Source organism: Hippocampus comes, unplaced genomic scaffold (genome assembly GCF_001891065.2).
Source record: "Hippocampus comes isolate QL1 unplaced genomic scaffold, H_comes_QL1_v1.1 scaffold36, whole genome shotgun sequence".
NCBI lineage: Eukaryota > Metazoa > Chordata > Actinopteri > Syngnathiformes > Syngnathidae > Hippocampus > Hippocampus comes.
In genome coordinates this window covers 6,048,293-6,071,808 of record NW_017805695.1, presented here as the reverse complement: position 1 = coordinate 6,071,808, position 23,516 = coordinate 6,048,293, and the positions used below count along the sequence as shown (strand labels likewise).

Sequence of the window (23,516 nt, the reverse complement as noted above, 5' to 3'; positions counted from 1 at the left end):
GGGGGGGGGGGCGTGCTATATGCGAGGCCGATGGCGCTCGATGTTATGATGCACCACGTACCGCCCTATGTCATCACGTAATTACCGGGCAGCTACCGTGTCAGGCTTTTAAACTGCAAGCGATACGGAGCGGAGGCGATCACAACCCATGGCGTGCTGGTGGGCACGGATCGACACTGGCCAGTGAGCCTTTCCCACTACCCAAAAATGCGTGTTTACCCGTGGTTTTGCGGCAGTGGGAAAGGGTTATTAGACATTTAAGTGGGGCGAAGGCATGCCACTTATCACCCTTGGCCAAAATGGGCACAACGACACTACCCCGTAGCATCAGCCTTAGCAATCTGTAAAAGACACAGCAGGCCACCCCTTGTATGGGTAAACAACTCAAACTGTCATGGACCCCCAACAGGCATTTGGAAGATTGAAGAAGACATGAGCATCATTCAGTTATGCAGCTGTAACTAATGTGACCCTGGATTATTGATAATCGTGCATTGAACATGTTTTATGTAACGATAGAGCGTAACCAATGACGGAAGACTCAAAGATGGAGGGTTTTTTGATTTAGGCGGGTTGTTATCTTCTCAAGAAATACCTTTCAAAATTACAGTAAGCATTTTTTTTTCCTGGCAGGAAAGGGGAATTTGCAACCCCTGATCCCTGGCCCTTCTTTTCCTCTTCTCTTTCTCTCTCCTGCCACTGCTCTCACCCTCAGCAGTCCCCCTGCTGGCATTTGGAGAGCTTTCTGACAAGGTCATCTATGAATAAGATATGCTTATTCTCTTCACGTCATGAGCCACAACCCCGTTAGGCCTTACGTGCTCACGTCCCCTGCGGTTTGCGTCTCGCTCTTCCTCGCTTTCATCCACTATTCATTAAACAAGAGATGCCTGGAGTTTGCTGTTCATTACTCAAACCAGCCTCTCCTTCTCTTTAGAGCTTCTGCAGGCTTCTTCAATATGGATGCAGTTTTTAAAGAAATGTTCATGATAGAAAGAGGCAGCTTATCAGCACCTCCTCGCTGACACCATCTTTAATTTTCGATTTCACTTAGCGTACAATCATTATTGCTGTTCAGTCTTAATATGAATTCATTGAAGTGAGAATTGTGTCACGGCGCTCTTGTTTCCAGGCTTTTTTTTTTTTCTCCAAGCGTATGCAAAGTTGACAGTGCCATTCAATCCATCTTTTGTTTCTTTAGATTGTGCAGGATGCGGTCGAGATATTAAGAATGGACAGGCTCTCCTAGCATTAGACAAACAGTGGCATCTCGGCTGCTTCAAGTGCAAGGCCTGCGGGAAAGTGCTAACCGGAGAGTACATCAGCAAGTAAGTAACTGAAGCCTAAATTGGTTGGATTTTGTATTTTTGCCATTTTTTATCATCTAGACTAGAGTAACCAAAAGAATTGATTTGTCACACACCGCTTGTTGGGCACTCGGCACTTTATTGTTCCCGCAACAAAAAGTGGTCAAATATCCAGGCCAAATTTTGTCAGACGCTTGTCGATGGCCACAAAGCATCTGATTGATCTGAAACTTGCTAATAGACCTTTAACACAACATGAATGGAGGTGTGTGTGTGTGTGTGTGTGTGTGTGTGTGTGTGTGTGTGTGTGTGTGTGTGTGTGTGTGTGTGTTTGAGGCCCATCCTAAATAAAACAATTTCAATTTAACTCAAAATAAATTCTTCTTCTTTTGAAAAATCATTGAAGATTAATCTTGTATAAACATTACACCATGGAAAATGCTGATCCAAAGAATTTATGATCCGAATATGGAATTCCTGATGAGAAGAGGTACACAGCTATCACTGACATATTGTTTAAACTGAACAGTGGCAAATTGAACTGAGCTGAACCGTTTGGCAGAAACTTGGCTTGATATTTATTCATATTCCCGTATTTTGAGCAAGTGTTTTTCAAAACACCGTTCCTGATGTTCAACGTTGACTTCCTCACTTAGGGACGGTGCACCGTACTGTGAGAAGGACTACCAGATTCATTTTGGAGTCCAGTGTGAAGCGTGTCATCAATTCATCACAGGCAAAGTACTTGAGGTAAGAGACAAAGCCATTAGTATGAATTTGGGGAATCTGGCGACTAACCCAAAGTAGTTGTTGCTCCGTTTTTATTTCAACGTGTGGATTTATGTAACGTGCTGTTCACATCTAAATTCAGTTTGCCATAAATGTACTTTGTTAATCTGTGTTGTAATCTCTTCAACACGGAGCCAAACAGTCTCTTGACATGAAAGTGTTCTGCTAAAAGATTAATTCTGGGTAGCTTTTCAGCTTTTTATAACTCTAAATGCTTGCACACTCCGGCTCCTTTTGCCATCACTTACATAAATATTACATAAAATGCCAAATGTGATGTTTTGCATCTGTAATGAAACCTGTACTGAGGCATCCCTAAAACTACTTGATGTAGAGTCTTCTAAATCCGATATTTGTCTGCAAATGTAATCGACGCTTCAAACCTATATAGCCACACGTATCCCCCCATCAAACTCGACTGCCCAGCAGACAGTGATCCAATCAGTCAGTAAGTCATTTACTGGTATGAAAATGTTACCGCCAGCTAGCCGAGTTTACGGTAATCCGGTATTAAGGCTGGACTATATGACAATAGGAAAAGATCTCTCTGCATCTCCCTCCTGAGCTTCTGCCAAAGCAACAGTGCTGCCAAAGTGATGCCAGGCTGTCTGGCAGTTTAATCGGGGACACAAGTGACAAGTTAAACATCTCTTGAACTCGACTGGATTGATGAATACCGCTCTTCCTCGGGACAGTACGAAACGCATGTATTGTGTTCGACCACCATTACTTTGGTCTATTATCTATGTTATGTTATCGGATGATTATCACTCTTGAGATCTGTTCAAATCAGTTTAGTTCATGTATACTGTATATTGTAATGGATAAAACCATTTTCTTTCAAGCACGAGGAGCTTTCATCTTGATTTCAGGACAGCTTCCACTCTGCTTTGTAGATATCTTGCTAAAACAAGGAATTAAGATTCAGCGGGTCCTAATAATGGAGGTCTAGTCCAACTCTTGATTAAGATCAGTTTTTTTCTTTTTTTTTTAGTTAAGACTTCTTTGCCATATTCTCTGTACCAGTAGAATAATAGCCACGCAAGATAAAAACCTTTGCCCATGAAATTGTACTGCAAGGTGTTCCGCTTCGCCTTAATTTCAAAGTGCTACCTCCCAAATATTTCCCCGTTAAACTGATTTACTATCTCAAGTTATGTAATAACCAATTTTCAAAGCACGGTATGTGTCAAACTTAGTCATGTGTATGAATCATCTGCACTCCACATTTTATTCGAAGGAATGTGCTCTTTTGTCCTCCCGGGCGTGGTGGGAAAACTGCAAAAAAAGAAAACAAATGCAGATTCTTTCAAATAGAACTGTTGAGTCACTAAATGTGCTGAGGAAGTATGAATGGCGTGTCGTTAATACATTCTCACAACAAATTCAACACCAGTGCTACATTTTTGGAACAATTTGTTCTACAGCTCACCCTGCATCGCCGTCATTAAATCGAATAATGTGCTCATTACATTTATTGAAGCACCCAACATCATGGCAGACTCTTGAATTTTCAGTGAGCTTTCGATATTTGAACAACAATGGGGTATTCACATTGAATTCACCTTTTTATAGCCAAATTTCAGCCAGCCCACAATTTTCCTATTTAGGATTGATAGTAAATAACTAACGACAGCACTTTACAGTTTTAGAAAGACACTCTGGATGAGCTGTAATAAGTCCCCTTGCTGAATCTGATGAAACGTCCCAGAGTTTAGCAGGCTTTGGCGGTCCGAGCATAGCTGAGTGAAGTGGGATTATTGGGTTTATTTCCTGCCTCACCGCAGCGGGATGTCATTGATCTTGCCGTTTCTCTGAAGTCAGGTTTTTTTCTTTGTGCTGTATGCTTTGCAGGCAGGAGATAAACATTACCACCCCAGCTGTGCGAGATGCAGCAGGTGCAATCAGATGTTTACGGAAGGAGAGGAGATGTACCTCCAAGGTGAGCGCACGTTCTGCTGCCGCTATCCACACATTCTTTGAAGCTTTATAGTTTTAAACCCAAGCGTGATTGGTGAATAACACTGAAAATGATGCACAAGCAGCAGATGAAATTCTCAACTCAACTCAACTGTATTTATAGAGCACTATAAAACAACCACCGCTGTATACAAAGTGCTGAACTTGGAGCAAAAATAATTCATACAACAAACAATAAAACAATAAATTAGTGACAAAGACAGTAGAAAGCACAAAAACAGTCAAACTAAAAATCAAGTCTCATGCTTTGTTTTGGCTTGCACGGCGGGCTCCTCGGCAAATCGCAAATTTCCTGCAGATGAAGTGACATTCTTTCTATATTACGACATTATTTTAAACATACTGTTCCATTGTCCAATAGTCAGGTTTTCCTCATGCCAGTCTCACCACTAATGCAAAGCTTTATTACCTAATTGAGTGACATTTCTCTCACGGTCGACACAAGGCTGCCTCTGCAAGAAACCTTTCCAGAATTGCATGACACTTAAAGGGACGAGTAGTTAGATTTGGTAAACAATCCTTACTTTGTGCTTTCTTCAGGATCAACAGTGTGGCATCCCGGCTGCAAGAACACGACTAGAACAGAGGAGAGACACAGGGAGAGGGTAGGAATCTGCATGTTCCATTATCCTCAACTAAACCCTGATAACATTCTATTGGAATGGAGTGAAAATGCTGCATATGCAACACGAATTTCGATGAGGGCAGACCATTGCGAAATGAAGAAGCTTTTGAGGTTTTTTTTGAAAAACTTCACTGCTGGAAATGTTTGACTTGATGTGCACTTATCTGACATTGCATTAGGTACACATTCACACTCTATTTTGATTCAGTGCAATAGCTGTGTCAAAAGAAAAAAGTACCGGTACTCTTTTTTTTTTTTAATTAACACTGCAGTAATTTTTTAACATGTTAGATTTAGTGTAATGTAACAGAATATTGATTGTAAGTATGAGAGAATAATGATATATAAATGTGCCAGAGTGTGCGCTTTCATATTTTCTGTACATACCGTATGTTGTTCGGCATATGTACATCACGCTCAATGTAAATACATTTGCCTACTTGAGTAGGTCTATATGTTGACTTTTTTTCCTTTTCTTTAATTTTGAGACATACCACATGAATGACCTATTATTATCTTAATATTAAACAAGTTAAAGTACGCAAAGAACAAGGGGTAGGACTAGATACGTTTTTTTCATCCCATCCTACTTCCTTTGAACGTGTCGATTGTGTTAAATGACTGCTTGTTTTTACTTCCTGCCAAATTTCTGTGATCTGTTGATATGTTCAATAAACAAACCAACAAAGCAGTTACTACAATCTGCAAACCAAGTCAATGAACACAATTAATGTATTGCCACCTTGGCAGTGTCATTCAACACTCATTACCTTTGTAAAGCTCATACATCCGATGTTGGATTGTTCGACTGCACAAGTGTACGTCATGTTAAGTGGCCGTTAAGCGTATGCAGGGGCGCCATAAGTAGGAGAGGGTCCTGTGTATGACAGGGACCCTAAAAAATACATGGTGGTAGTGGTGGAGCCCCGAGAGCTCTTTTCTCACGGGGTCCCAAATCACTTATCGGCGCCCCTGAGCATACGAGTGGACTTTTGAGTCAGACTGGAGATGAACAACCCCTGTGTGATGTCCTGTGAACCCCTTCTCCCTTCCTCCACAGCTACTGCCTCCGTCCCTCTTATTCCTTCAAAAAACAGAAAGGCAGGTACTGTATTCGCTATGGGCTGTGAGGCGTTTCATCGTGTTCCACCATACTGTACACACAGAGCACGACACTGTTTGCTGCCATCTGCTGGAGACAGCTTGCAGTGCCCTTTCCGTGATTCCACATGTAGCCATTCAGAATAAATGACTAATTTGTCTTCTCTAAAAGCCCCATTTACCCATTAGCTTAAAAGCTCATTTAATTATACTACATTCAAGATTGCTGCTGTCATCCAAACAGTTCATTTCTCATAAACAGGCAAGGCAACACTACGGCTCACTCATTCACTTTGCGCATTTGCAAATGAATGCCCTCATCGTGACATGTTGAAAAGATTTGAAATGACTCTGCATAATTCCTGAAACATAAATACAGGGGTTGCAAATCTCTACCATCACTCACGCTCATAACGGCTAAATGATGTTGTGTTGGAGGGTTTTGGGTGATCTGAAGTCGGTGAGGGGCCTGTGGTTGAAGACAAACTGGCTGCACAGGTAAGGTGCTATGACTAAATATTGTGTATGTATGCTTTTCCCTCCTGCAGCCAACGAGGTCGTCATCTGAGAGTATTTGTTCCAGACCTGGTTCAAGCATACCTGGCTCACCGGGTCACACAATCTATGTAAGATATATCACCCACACAATCCTGTATGTCTCAACGAGCGTGTCTATTCTTTTTCCCTCTCTCTGAATGAAAAATGATCCTTTCCGGCCCCATTTACGTACAAGTAATTGTCTGTTATATTTGTGCCTTACTCAAGAAGCGAATGGTTTTACATCAGCAGTATCTCTTTGCTTACGTCTGTGTGTGCATGTTTGTCTTTATTTGTCTCCTTAGGCAAAAGTAGACAATGAGATTCTTGATTACAGAGACCTAGCTGCCATTCCAAAAGTCAAAGCCATTTATGACATTGAGCGCCCTGACCTTATTACCTATGAACCTATGTACACCACCTCCTTGGAGGAGAGAGAGGAGAGACGAGAAAGTGTAGGAGAGGTAAAGCAGACTGCATGCTCCTCCCATTGCATGCACGGCATCCTTGTGGTCATGTTGAACAGCAAGAATGCATTTCCTAAGTTGATCCTCTGTTTATCTGTAAAATACTGGTGAACGTTCTAAATGATTACTGGGGCACCTTCTGAATCTGCTAATGAACTTCACTGTCCCTCACAGCTTCTTCATGCCAGGAAGGAGCGTTCGCCCTTGCCTGATGAAAAAGTGAGTTACATCAGCTGCTGATGTATCCATCCATTTTCTATCTTGCTCCTGTTCAAGGTCATAAAGAACCCGGGGAGTTCGGAAGAGCGGTGTCCATGTACAACCTGGATCCTGACACAAAAGACAGACAAAACACATTCACTCATATGTGCTCAAACTGTGGGAGGAACTTGCCCACAGAGTACAGATTTACTGTTGTTCTATTCATGTGCAGTGTCCTTGAGGGTCTGTGAAGACGTTTACAGATAAAACTGATTTTTACGATGACAGACACAGCAGCCCACTCACATCTTGCTGTGAGGCACTGCCCAGTTGAGCTCCCCTCAATCTGATAAATAAAACAAAATCAGGAAAAAAAAACATTTTTTTTAAATGCACGTAACTGAGTGATACTGTCATAAAATCCAGTTTATGATGCTTCCATATGATGCTTTGCTATTTTTTTCCTATGCAGCAGAGGTATAGCAAGAGAAATATTTGATAATAACGATTAATAACTAAAATGATGCTGACAAGGCAGAACTTGATTGAATTATGCTTTGTCTTATTTCCAGTCTTTTAGAACCATGTCTCCAACTCTATCCAATGAGGTGAGCTTAGTGTTTTACCAAACTTCAATTTTCTTCTTGTATGTGGATTGTCAGTATGCTACTGTTCTTACCATCATCGAACACTATGTCTCTTTGTGTATACGCTATGTCAGGGATGTTATGACAAAAGAGAACGCATTCTCCAGAGGTCCACCAGTCAGGGCTCCTTAGGCTCGCCAGTTTATAATCGCCATGGCTACACCCCCACTCTGTCACGGTCCCCGCAGCATTTTCACAGGCCAGGTGAGTCCTTTGTGGATGCTTCCTGCAATAGTACAGATGATTCGCAATTGTTGAAGTGAACTGAGGGAAAGGTATAAGCCTCGTAAGATTGGGTTCTCGCTTCGTCTTCTTTATGTTTTTATCATGTGAAAAGGAAACTTCACTGAAATTGGCTGATTGGTTGTTATCTCTTGTTGTGACTGAATTGAATGAAAAAAAAAGTATTATCTTCCAATAACAGCCAGACAGCCAATTTGCCTCCTTAGCATCACACTTCCCTTTTTAACTGTGCACAAGAGTGTAGTTTGTTTCATTTCTTTTCACCTCGGTTGTCATTTCTTTGGATTTTTGAATGCCTGCAAATCTCCCTTTTCCATTTCCTCCTCACGTTCTCAACCTCTATCACCCTCCCACAACCGGTCGCTCTGGCGGCTGCTGCCGGGTGCCGCACTCGCCCTCCCCCCTGCAGAAGCTCTGACAGGCATGCAGAAGCTCTGCTCCTCCTTGTGCAGTAACAGTGTGGGCTCCAGAAATAGTGACTCCCGGCCCACCTCTCCTTTTAGACACCACTTCCTCCCCCATAGTCAAGGTAAGGTGCTCCCCCCGCCCCCCGTCCCCACCACCACCAACCACCACGCCTCCCTTAGCACATCATCTCCATTACAGCCTGGGATGCAACCTCATGCTGGTCTTGTTTGTCATTTTGGACCCATCAGCATGTCTCGTCAAACAGCTTGTGCCTTCATTCGTGACACTGGCACTACTTCAGCATGAACAGATGACAAGCTCTTGGTGTTGTTTATTTGCCGTTTACATGCCATTGAGAGGTTCTGGTGTTTCACTTTCTACTATGGAAGTTGAATGACACATGATAAACAGTGCCACTCCTTCCAAATCCGAAAGTTTTGTTGTGTAAGTGTACATCCAGCTATATGTTGCGTTGTTGTACGCATAAAAATTACAGTTGTCACATTCCATAGTACAAGCAAACACGATGTAACGAATAATAATCATCTCCATAATGTACCACTCGTCTAACAGCATTCATCCGTGACGGCAACACTAACAATAACCCCAAATTCGCCCCACTTGTCCATATGCGTTGTCCCCATCCACACTCAGGATCCCCTTATGCATCCCTGTTTACGTTCCTTTTTTTGGTTCTTCTCACTGGAGGCACTGACTCACCAAGCGGCCGGAGCTCCCCTCTCCCGCTTAGGCCCGACAGCCGGCCGGGCACCCCGCCTCTCTGTCTGACCCCTAAACATTTTCACCTCCCAGGTAGGAGTCGGAGCACACCCTGTCACTGTTCATCTATCTCTCTCTCTCTATCTATCTATCTGGAAGCTTGCTAGGTTGCTTTTTACCCTTATACTTTTAAATATACAGAGAGATGAGCTTTAGGCTGCTTCGGTGGGTAGAACTATGATATAATAATAACTGACCAAGTAAATGTTGGTACCGCATGTGTTTTGCATAAATGCCAAAAGGTCTTTAAAAGAAATGATCTCTATTTGACCAATTTCAGATCAAGGCAGTAACATCTACAGAAAACCACCTATCTACAAACAATACGGTACCTTTTCTTCTATTTACAGCTTGTTTACTCATTTGAATTTTGTCTGAATACTGATGCGAGTGGGTCATAAGTCCAAGTGTGTGACACTCTATATGTTCTGTGATGAAAATGTTTTGTTGTTTAACTTATAGCTACCCGTTGTCAGTTTATGTGCACTGTTTGAAGTCTGTCTCTTATCCACTTCTGGCTCACCTGCAGCATTTATCCATCCCATTAAATAATGCTTAGTAGTTTTTCATTGATTACTGAGAATAACGTTATGTAATGTGTTCAGTTTGAGCAATTAAATCAAATAGAATTGTTTATCTCTTGGGATAAGACTTATGTTCACTAGTCACATACGGTAACTTTCGGCATGTACGATGGAATTTCAGACTGAACCTAAAATGCATTTTAACCTTTATAAGTGAAGCAAATATGCCTTTTTTTAAAACTGTCTAGTGTTTCAGTACTTTTGGCCCAACCAATAACATTTCTCATTGAATTACAATTTGTATTTATGGTAAACACTCCTCATCAAGCTGTTCGCACTTTGACATCATGAGAACAAGATGCCAGCTAACAATTGATCAACAGTAGCTCACCATTGCAAGGATCCAGGCAGGATGTTCTCAGAGCGAAGTGGCCATTGTACTGAGAGCGAGACTGGGAGAGTCACAGAAAGGCATTTAAGTGGATGATGTTGAAAGTTGTCATGAATCGCACATCTATTGTGAATTTTCCCAGTCAGCTTCCTTATTAGAGAACAAGTTGTGAAAACAATATAGAAACATTAATAGTTGGTCATTTGAAAATTTAGGTCATTTGAAAATTCAGGGAAGGTGAAATAAGGTTCACATGTAAAGATTATAATGCATTTTAGGTTCATCCTTAAACTTTTTGTGAGTCGTATACCTTGCGTCATAGTAACAATGGCACGTCCAAAAATTTCAGGATGCTATCATATGCCATGTAATATGTTTCTAACTCAATTTATTGAACATCAGTTGTCCCGCTACTTTTAACCATGTAGTGTTGTTCATTAGGTTATTTTGACAATTCCAAGCCCTTCTAGGAAACAAACACTTGCCAACTTGTCACTTACAGTAATTCATGAAGCTGACTCTATAACATTTCTTGACTTGTCTTGTGGAAGAAATGCTTTGCTTTGTGTAAGAAGGCCCACGTTGCTAAATGTGGTTGAGCCAGCGTCATAAACGCTGACAGATCAGTCGCCATGGTTACCAACCTATATACAGCTGCCATAGCACGTCAAAGCAAGTCGGCTGATGACATCATCAGATCTGCCACCTTCCCTGCTGCCCATGCTCCCTCTCCAGATGACAGCTTACAGAGCGAGGGCGATTGTTGGCCCTCCCCTAACGTTCTATTAGGTACAGTAGGCGCCTAATGGGCATGCTTGCATTGCAGCCATGGAGTGGCAAACCTCACCTAACTAATTCTTGTTCCCCCCCCCCGGAGCTGCTCTAAATCCTTAACTGCATCCCTGCTTCACGTTTAAGCACTCTTAGAAACTGGCAAACCTATTATGTTGCGCTTGCGCATAAAAAGCTTTGCTTCTTTTGCTACCACATAATTATTATTATTATTATGATTTATTTATTTTTTTTGCTCAAGGTACTAGCGTAGCTTCAGTTTCACTTTTTTACGTTCCTGCCCTCTTTGGCGCAAGATACTGTATGTACACAATAAAGCCACAAATGGCTTCGACAGAGATAACAGAGACTGACTTCAAACTGACATGTGTCCATGTGTCTTACATCTGTGCTGTTCTGTGTATTTGACGTGCAGTAATTCCAGGAAGTACATGATTGAAGCCACCAAAGTCAACATCACATGTCAGCGTACCCAAAGATTCCAAAAAGTCCCGTTTGTCTGTCTTGTCAACTCTGTCTCACATTTGTGTCCCTTTTTACACCCTGTATATTATTTACTTCTTAGTTCATTCGTGTAAATACACCTTCTCTTTCTGTTATTTATAACTTGTTTTATACTATATGTTGCACTGTCCAATTATATGTGCATCACGATATCCTCCTGCAGGATGTGCATCTTACTTGGAAATTTACGATATGTTTTTGGGGGCTGTATTTGGATCGGCAGGTACAGAGGGAAGAAGACGATCCAGAGAAGAGGAGGAGGAAGATGCCTTGAAAAGAAAGCAGCTTCAGGAAGAACATCTCAACAAGGTCAATCGAATAATTCTTAACCATAAGAATTAGATATACTGTATACTGCACAAGCTTTGTATCCTTAATCGTCCTGTTCGCAATGGTACTTGACTTGGAAAGTATTTTCGTATTTAGATCCAGTCAGGTTTGGGAAAGCTAATTCTCAGGGAGGAGATGGAAAAAGAGCAGATTAGGGAACGCTACACAAGGAGTGTCTCTGCTCATCGCTATGACACCAAGCAGGATAACGGAGATGCAGGTAAAGAGAAGCATTCAATGTTTTCTCACTGAATCCAGTCAATTTGGATTTAATATAATGTATAAATAAAAGTTTGCTTGGAACTTTCAGATCCAACTTCTCCAACGAGAACAAACTCTTTGCCTGGATATGGGAGGAATGGCCTTCACCGGGTGAGATCTCAAGCAGTTCCATTGTGACCGCAGATGGAAGAAAAAACAAAGGCTCTGTCTGAAAAATACAAAATCTTACATAGCTATATTTGCAAATTAGAAAACACTGGATCGATATGCGTTCACAATTGTGATTATTGTGTTATTGTATTAATGTTATCCCTTACGGAACACGTGCACGAGTAAACAATTGTTACGTGTGTCATATAATTTTTATAATGCAGTGATACATACAGTACATAGTGTATATGGTAAACCAAACTCAGCAATTTTCCTCTGCTCCGCAGCCCCAGTCAACAGATTTCACACAATACAACAGCTATGGCGACATGTATGGCGGAGGCAGAGGTGAGCACCGCAACCAAAACATGTTGAACAAGCAAATGTCACAAGTGATATCACCCGTAGTCAAAGATTCAGAAATGCCTTTGCCACGGGTAAGCATACATGAAGTAGCCGTGCATTTTTAAACATCTGCTTCATGGTGCCCCCAATGTGTCATTAGGGACACGTGTTATACAGTAGTAGCAAGTAGCCCGACAGGAGACGTGACAGCAAAACCATTAACTGTGAGTCTCATTTTTTGTCCCATTTTGTCCTGCAGACTTTCAGGTATGTCCCCCATCTGCTTTTTCACATGGCATGCTTTCTCATCTCGCACCACAGATTTGCTTGCAGTAGGCATCTTGCCCTGAATGCACACTATCCACTTGTGCTACATGCTTGCATTGTCGTCGAACATGTTCCTGTATCTCATCTAGGCGTCACCTACAGGGCATGCAGTCAATTGAAATGCACTGCCCAGTAGCTGAGTAACTGCACTCTATATGCAAGGTGCAAGCGCCACCTCATGTGTTGTTTTGTTTGTCTGTCTACCAATGTCATGCCCCGAGCTAAATGTTAGAGTTTAGGAATCTTTTTTTTTTTTTTCAAAATTCACTTCAGGGACACATAAACCTACATTTGAACAGCAACTGAACATCATGAATTTTAGGATCCTGAGCGCTAGTCAAGCTCCTTGCTCCATCCAGTGAAAAGTGTGCCCACTGTCATAAAACGACAACATACTCATGCCATTAACCCTGCAGTCCCGTCCCACTATATTATATTTGTGTATGTTCTATTCTTTAGCACATTAAGGATGGCCGTGCAGCACTTGCAAGGATGGACAGGGGAGTATCTATGCCTAATATGTTGGAACCCAAAGCAAGTATCTTCTTCTTTTTGTACTGATGGCAACAATGTGAACTACACTGTATGGACAAAAGTATTGAGACACACCACCTCGTCAGTTGCCCAATCAATCAGGGGTTGGACTTGACTACTGAATATGCTCTTGAACCTTAATATTGGTCCTCATATGTCTTAGAATTATTGTCAAAAACATTGGAATTGACCTGAAATGAATAAAATATATAATAATCTAACTTGTGTGTCACCATGTTGCCATGGTGTACAGTGCATTGTAATATGAATCAGAACGCTGTGTTTAGACTAGTGAAGGCACATAGAACGTATTGGAAAGAAAATGTTTGGGCTGACTTTATGTAACACTCTTAGCTGTCTTCCAAACATAAAGAGAAATAATTTACTGTATAATAAACAAGATTAACATAGGGCGGCACTGTCAAGTCAAGAATTTCTATGGTCGAATCTCGTCTCAAGAATTTATTCCCCAAAAAATGTTGGGTTTATTGATGATGTTAATGTGCCCGTTGGGGTGAATGTGTGTGTCAATGTTAGTTTGTCTATAGCAGGGGCCTCAAACTCAATTTATGCGTTGACCCTTGGAGACAGAGTCTGGGTGTGTATGGGCTGCATCAAGTATTCCAAAAAGGGGTTTAAGTATTCCAAAAAAGTACAACTAATCCATTCTTTTCAATCTTTATTAATAACAGTTCAGAACAGTAACGGTTTTTCAAATAGTGAACAAGAGTGGTATCTCACGCCTCCCTCCCATCTCCCTAGTACTGTGCATACTCCTCAGCATGTCTACATGAGTAAAAGACATCAAATTTTTTTAACACCACAAATTTCTCTTTGCATTCAAGACATGTCAGGGTGCCCGTGTTTTCAACAAAAAAACTGTCTCTGGCTGTTTGCATGGCCAACATTTCTCTTCATTGCAGGTTTTGAAAAAGACATGACTTGTACTAGGTGACAACCTACTTTTTCCTTGCACTTAGTGTCACTTCAGAATTATGTATAAAATATCATCCCGCGGGCCGCGAATTGCCCTAAGGCCATGAGTTTGAGATGTCCGGTTTTTAGGCTGTAGTTTACCCATAACCATCAACAAAATAAGAAAGAAAAGAAATGGATGAAATGAAATAAAAATGAAATAAAACAAGTCATCATTTGATAACATCAGATCGAGAGGGAACCGAAACCAACTCCAACTTACCATATTTACATGCAGAATATCAACCCGCAACGCATTTTATTCTGGAAAATGTCAATCTTGGAAAAAATGGATGAAATAGTACAATAAAAACCTGATTTAACCAAAGCGTTCATTTCAGGTCATGCAATGCATATCTTTCCAATGTTTTTGCTGTTAAAAATGGAAGAGAATCCCATTAACTTTTCTGCCAACTATTTGAGGAAGGCCCCTTTCCATTCCAGTAGCACTGCACAAAGCAAGGTCCATAAATAAATACTGTACTGGTACATGGATTTGTTTGGTGTGGAAGAACCCTGTCAAACACCCTCAGGATCAACTAGAGCAGAAATGATGTAATAACCCGGCCCCCATCTCGCTCACAAATGTTCTTCTGGATGAATGGACAAAAATACCCCCATACACTCCAAAATCTTATGCAGCTTAAACGACCACGGGTCCCAATACTTCTGTTCATATATTGTATGTTAACAAATGTACAGTGAGCTTACACGAACACTAGCTAAACACAAAAGTTTCAGCTGTCTTATACACAAAATATTTTAACATAATGCAAGGAGGTTTGTTCATAGATGGAAGGATAGAATGGAAGTCATTTACTGTTTGCTCCCTGCAGTGCAGAGATATTTTATTTAACACCTTAATTCGAGAAATTGCAGATTTAGCATGCTGCTTCAGGAGCTGCAGTCACGTTAGCGCTTAGCATGCCGGCTTCTTCATGTTCATCTGCACATGGCTTTGATTTCTGGGGTCTGGATGCTGTATGTGCCATACAGTGAAGAACCAGTGCCTAAAATTCCATCTAAAGGACTCATACCACTATGTAGAGTACTGTAGAGTGTATACAAAGGGTGTCAGAAAAGTTGCAAAACTGTTAATTAACTGTTAACTACAAGTTTTCCCCTCCGAAGTCTTAACGTGCTTCCCTGGCCTCTCTGTGATGCCTTCATGGAGGGATATTTTTGGCGCTCCTCCGTATCATTCTACTGGCCATGTTGAACTCACTCATGTCTTCAAAACGGGACCCCTTGATAATTCCCTTGAGCTTGGGCAAAAGGAAAAAAAGTCACACACAGCCAAGTTTGGTAAGTAGGGAGTTTGCTCCGTGAGCACACCGATACTCTCCTGAGTCAGGAACTGTCAGGTGCTCAGGGCATTGTGAGCAGGTGTGTTGACATGGTGAAGCCCCACCACAAGTCTCGCCTCTTCTCGTGCACTGAATGAAGCAAGCGCAGCAGAATCTCTGTGCTAGTAGATCGCTGATGCCACTCACACAGAAGAATGCGATCAACATGATTTTGGACTTGGACTGCATTGTTTTCTTCAGACTTTTCCACGAAGTCTCAGGCATTTGGTCGTACTCGGAAGATTTATCGCCAGTGTTGACACTCCCTAGCAAGTCTGGTCTCCTTACGCTCATTACTCACTCTGGCAGTTCCTTGATGGCCCGACACGGGAGATAGTTATATCAAAGCATGTGCACAAACCTTGAAGAGCTCCAGAGAGCTGAGCTCACAGTTAAGTACTTCAGGGTGATTACAGTGAAGGGCAAAAAGCGTACTATGTGAAATGTAGTCCTGAAACTTTTCTGACACACCTCGTCAGGGAGCATTCCACCACTGTGTGGATATGAGTCGGTCAGAGAATAAGGAGAAATTCAAGCACGTTGTTTATCAATCACATCGCCGCAATTTTCAGTTGCTGCTTTCTTCTCGCACACGTGAAATTAGTTATTCAGGTTATCGTTTACTTTTCCAGTGTGATCATTCCCATGAGGTTTACTTGGCTAGCGTGACTGATGTTGGTCTGATGTTTTTTTTTATTTTTTATTTTTTTTAGTTTATACTGATTTGTCCTCAAAATACCGCCCTTACAAAACTGTGTCAACCCTTTCTTTCTCGATATTTTGCACGTGAGATTATGCACACCATGGCACCCAAACCAGCATTTCCCCAACAAACTAAAGGACCACTTTCACTGTCAGTCATCCTCCTGCCGCATACCTGCTCTCTTTCCACTTCTTCCCTCTGTCACAATTACAAGTACATTCACATACAGTTATTGTTATTTCGTCAGATAAAGTTGTTAATAGTTAAAGCAACTCGGGTGTGTGACCCAATGCACTGATGAGTGTCTCCCTTTGAAGGTGTATCCCTATGAAATGCTCGTGATAACCAGTAGAGGGAGAGCTAAACTGCCCAGGGATGTGGACAGAACCAGACTGGAGGTATCAATGTTTATCCGTCATTGATGCTCGATTTTCAAATTTTGTGTCTAAGCATGTTACACAAATAGAGCATTAGCAAAAATGTGCCGTATTCATTGCTTCTCATCATTTTTGCAGATATCATTTTTATGGCTTTGGTGCTAACCCCTACCTCCCCTCCTTTGTTGTCTCCACCTTTTTAGCGCCACTTAGCAGCCGAAACGTTCTTTGACATCTTTGGAATGGAGATCCAGGAGTTTGACAGGCTTCCCCTGTGGAAACGCAACGACATGAAAAAGAAGGCCAAGCTTTTCTAGCGCTCGCAGCAGCATGCATCCACACACGTGCACATTCAAACAAACCATTCATGAAAACAATCATCTAGGCTAGGCTTCGGTTTGTTTCCTTAATTTCTTCTTGATTTTATTTTTTTCTACCTTCTGACATGAACTCTTTTTGCTCGGACACTTCCTGAGACTCTGAGCTGAATGGTGCAACTCATTAGATTTGCACAGGGAACTCATAATCACGAATCATTTCATGTTCAAAAATGACAAAGAATGAATGATAAATAGGATGATGACATGTGTATTGATGGCGCTTGTTTTTTTCTTGCTTTGCTTTCTTCCTTTTTATGCTCGTTGCTTCCTGCTATTTGTTGCTGTTGACCCCTGTGGAACTTTGTAAGTGCGGTAGAACTTTATGACGCCACAGAATGTCCACTCTAGTAGCCTGAATATACATCTGCTTTCCTTTGCTGGGACCAAAAAATATTTGGTCCAAAGGTTGCATCAGTTGGTTCAGTGAGTCTTTGAATAATAGAAGTAATTAAAAAGAAAGAAAAAAAAACACTGCGAAAGCAGTCAACTGACCAGCCGAAACAGTTTTCCTGCTTCACTAAGCTAATGAACGATCCAAGCATCTACACTCAGCCTTCATATCTTGCCTCCTGGACATGCCAGCTTTCATTAGATCCTTATAAAGAGAAAATGGCACTCCTCTCAGGCTCTCTGAAACATGGCCGGACATTTACCCCTCACCTTTATTGAAAATATACATCTTAATATATTTTATTGCCATACCCAATATACAGTAAGAGATCAGTAGATAATATACCTAATGTAAGCAAGCCTGTTTGACAGTATTGTTTTATACAGTGATTGAAAACTCACGCTGCCGGTTGTTGTTTTGAAAACGAAGCCAATAAAGCTTTAAATCACCATGAACCACACGATCCCCAACGAGACCAAAGCTACTCACTGCCTCTTTCTGTGAACTTTGCGTTTCTCCGTCAAGCACATTTACCCTGGGTGAGAGGTTGTTTGAGGACTTGGTGGCTTTTATGGACCCAATGGGAAAGTTTGCACATACACGCTTATTATTTGGGGTCTTTCGTTTGAAAACAGAGTATTGTTAAAATGGCTTCATCCTGAGAGTAACAGATCAAACATCAAAAGAAAAAAAGTAAAAGTGGCTTATGTCTGTCAGGAGTTAGGTGTCATGTTTTCGATGCACAAAGGTAAGTCAGACTTATTCAAAATATACTGAACACTACGAAAGTCATTCCACTTGTTAAGTACTTCTGTCCGTTTTCCTCAATCTCAATTTCTCTGATGACAAATTACACTCATAGTAATATAACAGTGTTAAAACTGTGACGTGCGTATGTTGACTGATTTCAATTAAACAAAATCTGAAAAAGTGTAAGACGGTAGAGGAATACAACCGTTCCTCAGTAAATTCCAATTATTGTCGACACCAGAAAAATTGTAGACACCCACACAGTATCCCACTGGATATCTTCGAGATTTTATCTTGCATTGCAGTATGCAAGTGGATAATGGGGAAGTTTCTAAAACATATTTGTCAATAGCCATTTAAATGAAGCAATATAATTTGATTTATACTTTCCTTCCTGTAAATATATTTCACTTTAATGATAAATCAATATGCTTTAAATGACTTTCACTTTAATGATAAATCAATATGCTTTAAATGACTTTGGACCCATTCAAATAGCTTTGGCTGATATTCTAAATAATGGGAACCAAATATTGTATGGTATAGTATAATTATATAATATATCCATCCATTTTCCGAACCACTTTCTCCTCACAAGGGTTGCGGGGGGTGCTAGAGCCTATCCCAGCTGTCTCCGGGCAGTAGGCGGGGGACACCCTGAACCGGTTGCCAGCCAATCGCAGGGCACACATCGACCAACAACCATCCGCACTCATGCTCACACCAAGGGACAATTTAGAGTGTTCCATTACCCTGCCATGCATGTTTTTAGAATGTGGGAGGAAACCGGAGTACCCGGAGAAAACCCACGCAGGCCTGGAGAGAACATGCAAACTCCACAGAGGAAGGCCAGAGCCGCGATCGAACCCCTCAACCTCTGCACTGTGAGGTCGACACGGTAACCACTGGGCCGCCCTTGTATAATATAGTACAGTATAATTCTTGAAATTGACAATATTGTCAAGCAGCGCTGTAGTACACAATCTGAATTTATTATTTTTTTGTTGTTGTCTCAGACTTGACTCAGGCTCCTTGGCATTTGACTTGGACTTGACTTGGACTGGGCCATTGGACTTGCAAAATGTTTTCATGGACTCGATGGAGTTTTAACTTCTAAAAATTAACGTCCTCCTTCAAAAGAAACTTGAAATAAAGTTTTTCAGATAGCCATTTGATTGGTTGACCTGATGTGCTGAAGCATCCAGACTTTTTCTCTCAGTCTTGACAGCCAACAGTGGGGTTATAACATTTGGTTTTAGCAACCCTAGAGAATGAACGTTAGCCAACACGTCTTTTGACGCTTGCAGAGGCACCACAAAAAGAGGTAATTGTTTTTGTTGTTTATCTACGCACACAGTTAATAAGGCAAAGTGTTCCATGCCATCTAAGAAAAAGATAATAAAATTTATCTAATTGTGTGGTTGTGCAAATAGTATTTTCTGTCTTAAGATTTACTCTTGAGGTCATCGGGACTTGAACCCTTTGTGGCTCAAACTTGTCTTGGACTCAATAAACGTGGGCTTGACTGCAGCGCAACATCAATGACCAAACCGTCGTTGTACTATGACTAAAACTTAATATGAACATATTCATCCATCTGAGGATATTGCATGTACAACATTTGCACTGTTCTCTGCAGGAGTTGTTAAAAAGTCATCAAGAATGTCTAAGGATGCAAAGGGAGGTGGTGAAGGACAGACAGAAGAACCTGGCTGAGCAACAATCAGAAATCATTGTAAGTTCTCAATGGGAAGAGTCCCTAGTCGTAAAAGTTAGCGAGAACATGAAGAAAAAATGTCAAAAGAATATTCCTTCATTTGTAACATTAGCCTTTGGTGTTAAGGTTGCTCACTTTACAGTGACCATTTTGCTTACCTGTGCCCTGCCCCCCCCCCCCAACTTACATGGTCATTCACACCCAAAAAGTGCCCCACTACTATGATGACTTAAAAGCTGATGTTTGTGTTGTTGTTTACGATAAACATGGCTTTAACCTTAAAGAAAAACAAGCATTTAGAGTGACTCTCGATATACTGTACATTGAACTGATGAGTGCTTGTACCTCAGAAAAAGTCCTACGTGATAAAGGAGAGCATAATAAGAAAACATCTGGAGATCCGAGCCATCCTGGACGAAGACCTGAGGACCACACTGTCCCACCTGGAGGCAGAGGAGCGTGCTGCTGTCTCAGCTCTGGACTGGCTCATGGAGAGGAACTGGTCTCTGATCCGGGAAATAGAACAGGACCTGGCTGGAATCACAGTGACACTGGACCACCAGGACTTGCCTTCTCATGAAATGGTGAATGAGCATGGAATATATTATGGTGGAAGTATATATGCTGAATTACAGGCAGGACAGTGCACTAGTATTGAGCAGATCTGCTTCACCATTCAGCTGTTCAATTCTGCCTAGAGACGCCATATTTTATTTATTTATATATATTTTTAAGAGCTGTGCTGTTCCAGGTGTAATTCTCGTTAGATGTGGTTATTTTCACATTCCTAAAGCAACATAAATAATGATGATATGCAGTACACTTCATTTTATTATGATTTCCTTGCTTCTTTTAGTCAGACCACCAAGGTGCCGGGGTGATCGACAGGTATGTATCACCACCGCAATTAAACTGTGATCATGGAAAAAATATAATCAAAACGTTCGATTGTGACTAAACATCTTTCTATGTCTGATCCAGAGTGGCAGCTGCACTCAGTAGGTTCGAGTGTTGCAGTGTGAGCTTGGACGCCACCAAAGCTGAGCAGATTCTCAGCCTCACCAACAACATGCTTCTGCTCATCTCCTCCCTCACTCCTACCATGAAGAATCTTATGAAAAGTTGTTAGTTTAACCACAAATTTTAGCTACCACAACTTCATTGTTTCTTTTCACCATAGTGATACATAATATTTATCTCCAGATTCGAGTGACGTGTGCCTGGATCCAGACACAGCCCATCCCAAGCTACTCATCTCTCCTAAAGGTGACAGTGTCACCTACACAGACACATGGAAGGAGCTTCCTGACGCCCCTTCCCGCTTTGACACCACTCTTAATGTCATCAGCTTACAAAGCTTCAGCTCTGGCCGTCATTACTGGGAAATGGACGTGACTGGCAAGACTTACTGGGAGCTTGGCGTCACGTATCCCAGCATTCCGCGCAAGGGCATCGCTGAGGACTGCTGGCTGGGTCGCGGAGATGAGTCGTGGTGCGTGGAGTTTTTTGGTGGGGAGTATACAGCCTGGCACCGAGGGGTGCCCCATCGACTGCTTGTCCCAAAACAGTTCTGTCGAATTGGAATTTTGTGTAATTTCCCAGCCGCGTCGGTGATGTTTCTGGGTGCAGACGATATGTCACCGCTTTTTTGTTTCTCTGCCGGGAACTTCTCGGACAGCCTCCACCTGGCCTTGTGTCCTGGCCATGACCACAATGGAACCAATGCAAAACCGATTGTAATCTGTAATGCAACACCTCCAGCTCCACATATTTAACGTTGTACCAATCATTTATAAGGGACTTGGCACATATGGAAGTGAAACCTTCCATCCATCCATTTTGTACTGTGTATCCTGCTGTGGATCACAGGTTAAGCTGGAGACTATTCCAGATGACTTTGGATGTATCCTACTAGTCGCCAGTCAGTCGCGGTGTACATGTGACACACACAAAAAATTATTCACACACCTAAGGGCAATTTAGTCTTTAATTCACCGAATATACATGTTTTTGAAATGCGGTAAGAAACTAAACAACCCCGGGCCAACATGCAGCTGAGATTCAAACCCAGAACCACAAACTGTGTGGCAGATATGCTGGCCAAAGGCCCTACCGTTCCACTCGCCCTTGGGAAAACATTGCAAGTAGTGTAATTCATTTGAACTTTGAGTTATTAGCTGTTTTATCTTTTCAGACTTTAAAATGAACTTTACAGTAAATGCTGCATGACCCACAATGAGGGTTTGTGGTCTGATGGTCTATCATTTGAGTTTCCCGAGGAATTCAAATATTTAACAGACAGACTAAACATATGTCAGCCTCAGACAAGTCGGACAATATTTTCCAACCCCATTCGTGTTGTAAAAATAACAGTTATGTAAAGAGTTTAAGACACTCTATTGAAGAATCTGGTGCTTGCGGTTCCTTGTTCACAATGTGATCAGTTTCATTTGGATATATTCTTCCTTCTAAAAATAATGCTTATGGTTGGACATTGCAACACAATGCCTTCTCATGCCTAACACTTCAGAATATTTAACAGTAGTTTGGTGGAACAAAACCATATAATAACATCACAAATCCTCTTGGTCTACCCACTAGACTGGATCGTACATTAGGCTGCACTGGATTTGGGGTGAAGTGAGTTTAAATAGCAGTGGTAGTTTATCTTGAGAGTCAGCCAGTGTATGTAGATCCAAAGTCTACAGTCAAACAAATAAGTTCCTTGCAAATGAACTTTTCACTGAGGCGTTGGAAATGAGGGGTGTTGGGGGGCAGACATGCGATGATTCCATGAGCCCACAACTGTAATGAAACAAAAACACATCTGAACCTAATACCGGTAGTAATATTTAATTATCACTATGATGTGATTGTTTTGAAAAAAACTTTTTAGTCCTTTGATTGGAAACTCAAAAAAATTAAAAAATAAAATAAAAATCTCACTATAAACAAAAATGGTTCTTCATTGTTGGTATTGAAATGTCCATGGTGTGATCCACTGAACAAGATTGTGTTCATGACTGCATATGAATCCTCAAAAGTATAGCGAAAAAATCAATATCATTGACCGGCAAGATAAAGGCGAATCAAAGGTTAGTGTACTCATGCAAAGGTTTACAAAAGTGAGAGCGATCTGCTGCCGCATATTCTCATTTGTCTGCGTGTCCGCTCATCTGCTGCCATCATGAACCTGAAGCTCCTCTTCTTTTGCCTCTTTCTTGCTGTGATCCTCATCCCAGCCGAAGTATGTATTCCCTTCTCACTTCTGCTGTTTACTTATTATGGTGCGCTTTTTGCCTTTTGTTATGCCTTTTTCTTTTGAATAAAATGGAGCCATTCACCAGCCATGATAATGATGACTAATCACGAACAGAGTTGCAACACTGCTGCTGCCTTTTGTTATGCCTTTTTCTTTTGAATAAAATGTAGCCATTCACCAGCCATATAATGATGACTAATCACAAACAGAGTTGCAACACTGCTGTAATTTTCAAAGCTGGAAATGTTCTGTAGGAATTCAGGGAAGGTATTGGAAATTACAAAAACTACAGAAATAAACATGGGGCATTTGCAAAATTGCAGGCTGATCCATATCAGGGAACTTGAATGTGTTTTTGTGTGTGTGTGTGTGTGTGTGTGTGTGTGTGTTTGAGAGACTTTCCATAACTGA

The 23,516-nt window shown here is 41.4% G+C and overlaps 3 protein-coding genes across 34 annotated transcripts in view; all 3 read left to right on the top strand.

Moving 5' to 3' along the window:
* The window catches only part of ablim1a (actin binding LIM protein 1a), a 44,553-nt gene extending 26,717 nt beyond the window's left edge, over nt 1–17,836 (top strand). For 3 of the 30 annotated variants that reach the window (XM_019881951.1, XM_019881941.1, XM_019881955.1), the window contains exons 5-26: nt 1,202–1,328; nt 1,964–2,057; nt 3,951–4,038; nt 4,617–4,681; nt 5,762–5,806; nt 6,351–6,428; nt 6,645–6,803; nt 6,981–7,025; nt 7,580–7,615; nt 7,729–7,858; nt 8,307–8,426; nt 9,014–9,118; nt 9,366–9,413; nt 10,655–10,789; nt 11,520–11,605; nt 11,723–11,846; nt 11,937–11,998; nt 12,286–12,346; nt 12,603–12,610; nt 13,130–13,204; nt 16,546–16,626; nt 16,809–17,836. In XM_019881951.1, the coding sequence (XP_019737510.1) occupies nt 1,202–1,328; nt 1,964–2,057; nt 3,951–4,038; nt 4,617–4,681; nt 5,762–5,806; nt 6,351–6,428; nt 6,645–6,803; nt 6,981–7,025; nt 7,580–7,615; nt 7,729–7,858; nt 8,307–8,426; nt 9,014–9,118; nt 9,366–9,413; nt 10,655–10,789; nt 11,520–11,605; nt 11,723–11,846; nt 11,937–11,998; nt 12,286–12,346; nt 12,603–12,610; nt 13,130–13,204; nt 16,546–16,626; nt 16,809–16,922 (1,886 nt within the window). In that variant the 3' untranslated portion in view covers nt 16,923–17,836. Of the gene's footprint in view, nt 1–1,201; nt 1,329–1,963; nt 2,058–3,950; nt 4,039–4,616; nt 4,682–5,761; nt 5,807–6,350; nt 6,429–6,644; nt 6,804–6,980; nt 7,026–7,579; nt 7,616–7,728; nt 7,859–8,306; nt 8,427–9,013; nt 9,119–9,365; nt 9,414–10,654; nt 11,606–11,722; nt 11,847–11,936; nt 11,999–12,285; nt 12,347–12,602; nt 12,611–13,129; nt 13,205–16,545; nt 16,627–16,808 lie in introns of those variants that run through there. The other 27 variants (XM_019881944.1, XM_019881960.1, XM_019881952.1 and 24 more) reach the window with 25 other exon arrangements.
* A 1,811-nt stretch (nt 17,837–19,647) lies between these two features.
* LOC109523090 (probable E3 ubiquitin-protein ligase TRIML1) lies at nt 19,648–21,879 on the top strand. Of its 2 annotated transcripts, none has more exons than XM_019881981.1 (5): nt 19,648–19,861; nt 20,215–20,427; nt 20,700–20,731; nt 20,825–20,967; nt 21,047–21,879. In XM_019881981.1, exons 1-5 carry the CDS (start codon nt 19,706–19,708, stop codon nt 21,616–21,618), a joined length of 1,116 nt encoding a protein of 371 aa, XP_019737540.1. In that variant the 5' UTR covers nt 19,648–19,705; the 3' UTR covers nt 21,619–21,879. The 2 variants fall into 2 exon arrangements, with proteins under 2 accessions (XP_019737540.1, XP_019737538.1); XM_019881979.1 differs by having other exon boundaries at nt 20,194–20,427.
* A 1,096-nt stretch (nt 21,880–22,975) lies between these two features.
* LOC109523115 (hyaluronan-binding protein 2-like) overlaps nt 22,976–23,516 on the top strand; it is a 5,208-nt gene continuing 4,667 nt past the window's right edge. For both annotated transcript variants that reach the window (XM_019882030.1, XM_019882029.1), the window contains exon 1: nt 22,976–23,090. In XM_019882030.1, the coding sequence (XP_019737589.1) occupies nt 23,031–23,090 (60 nt within the window). In that variant the 5' untranslated portion in view covers nt 22,976–23,030. The remainder of the gene's footprint in view (nt 23,091–23,516) is intronic.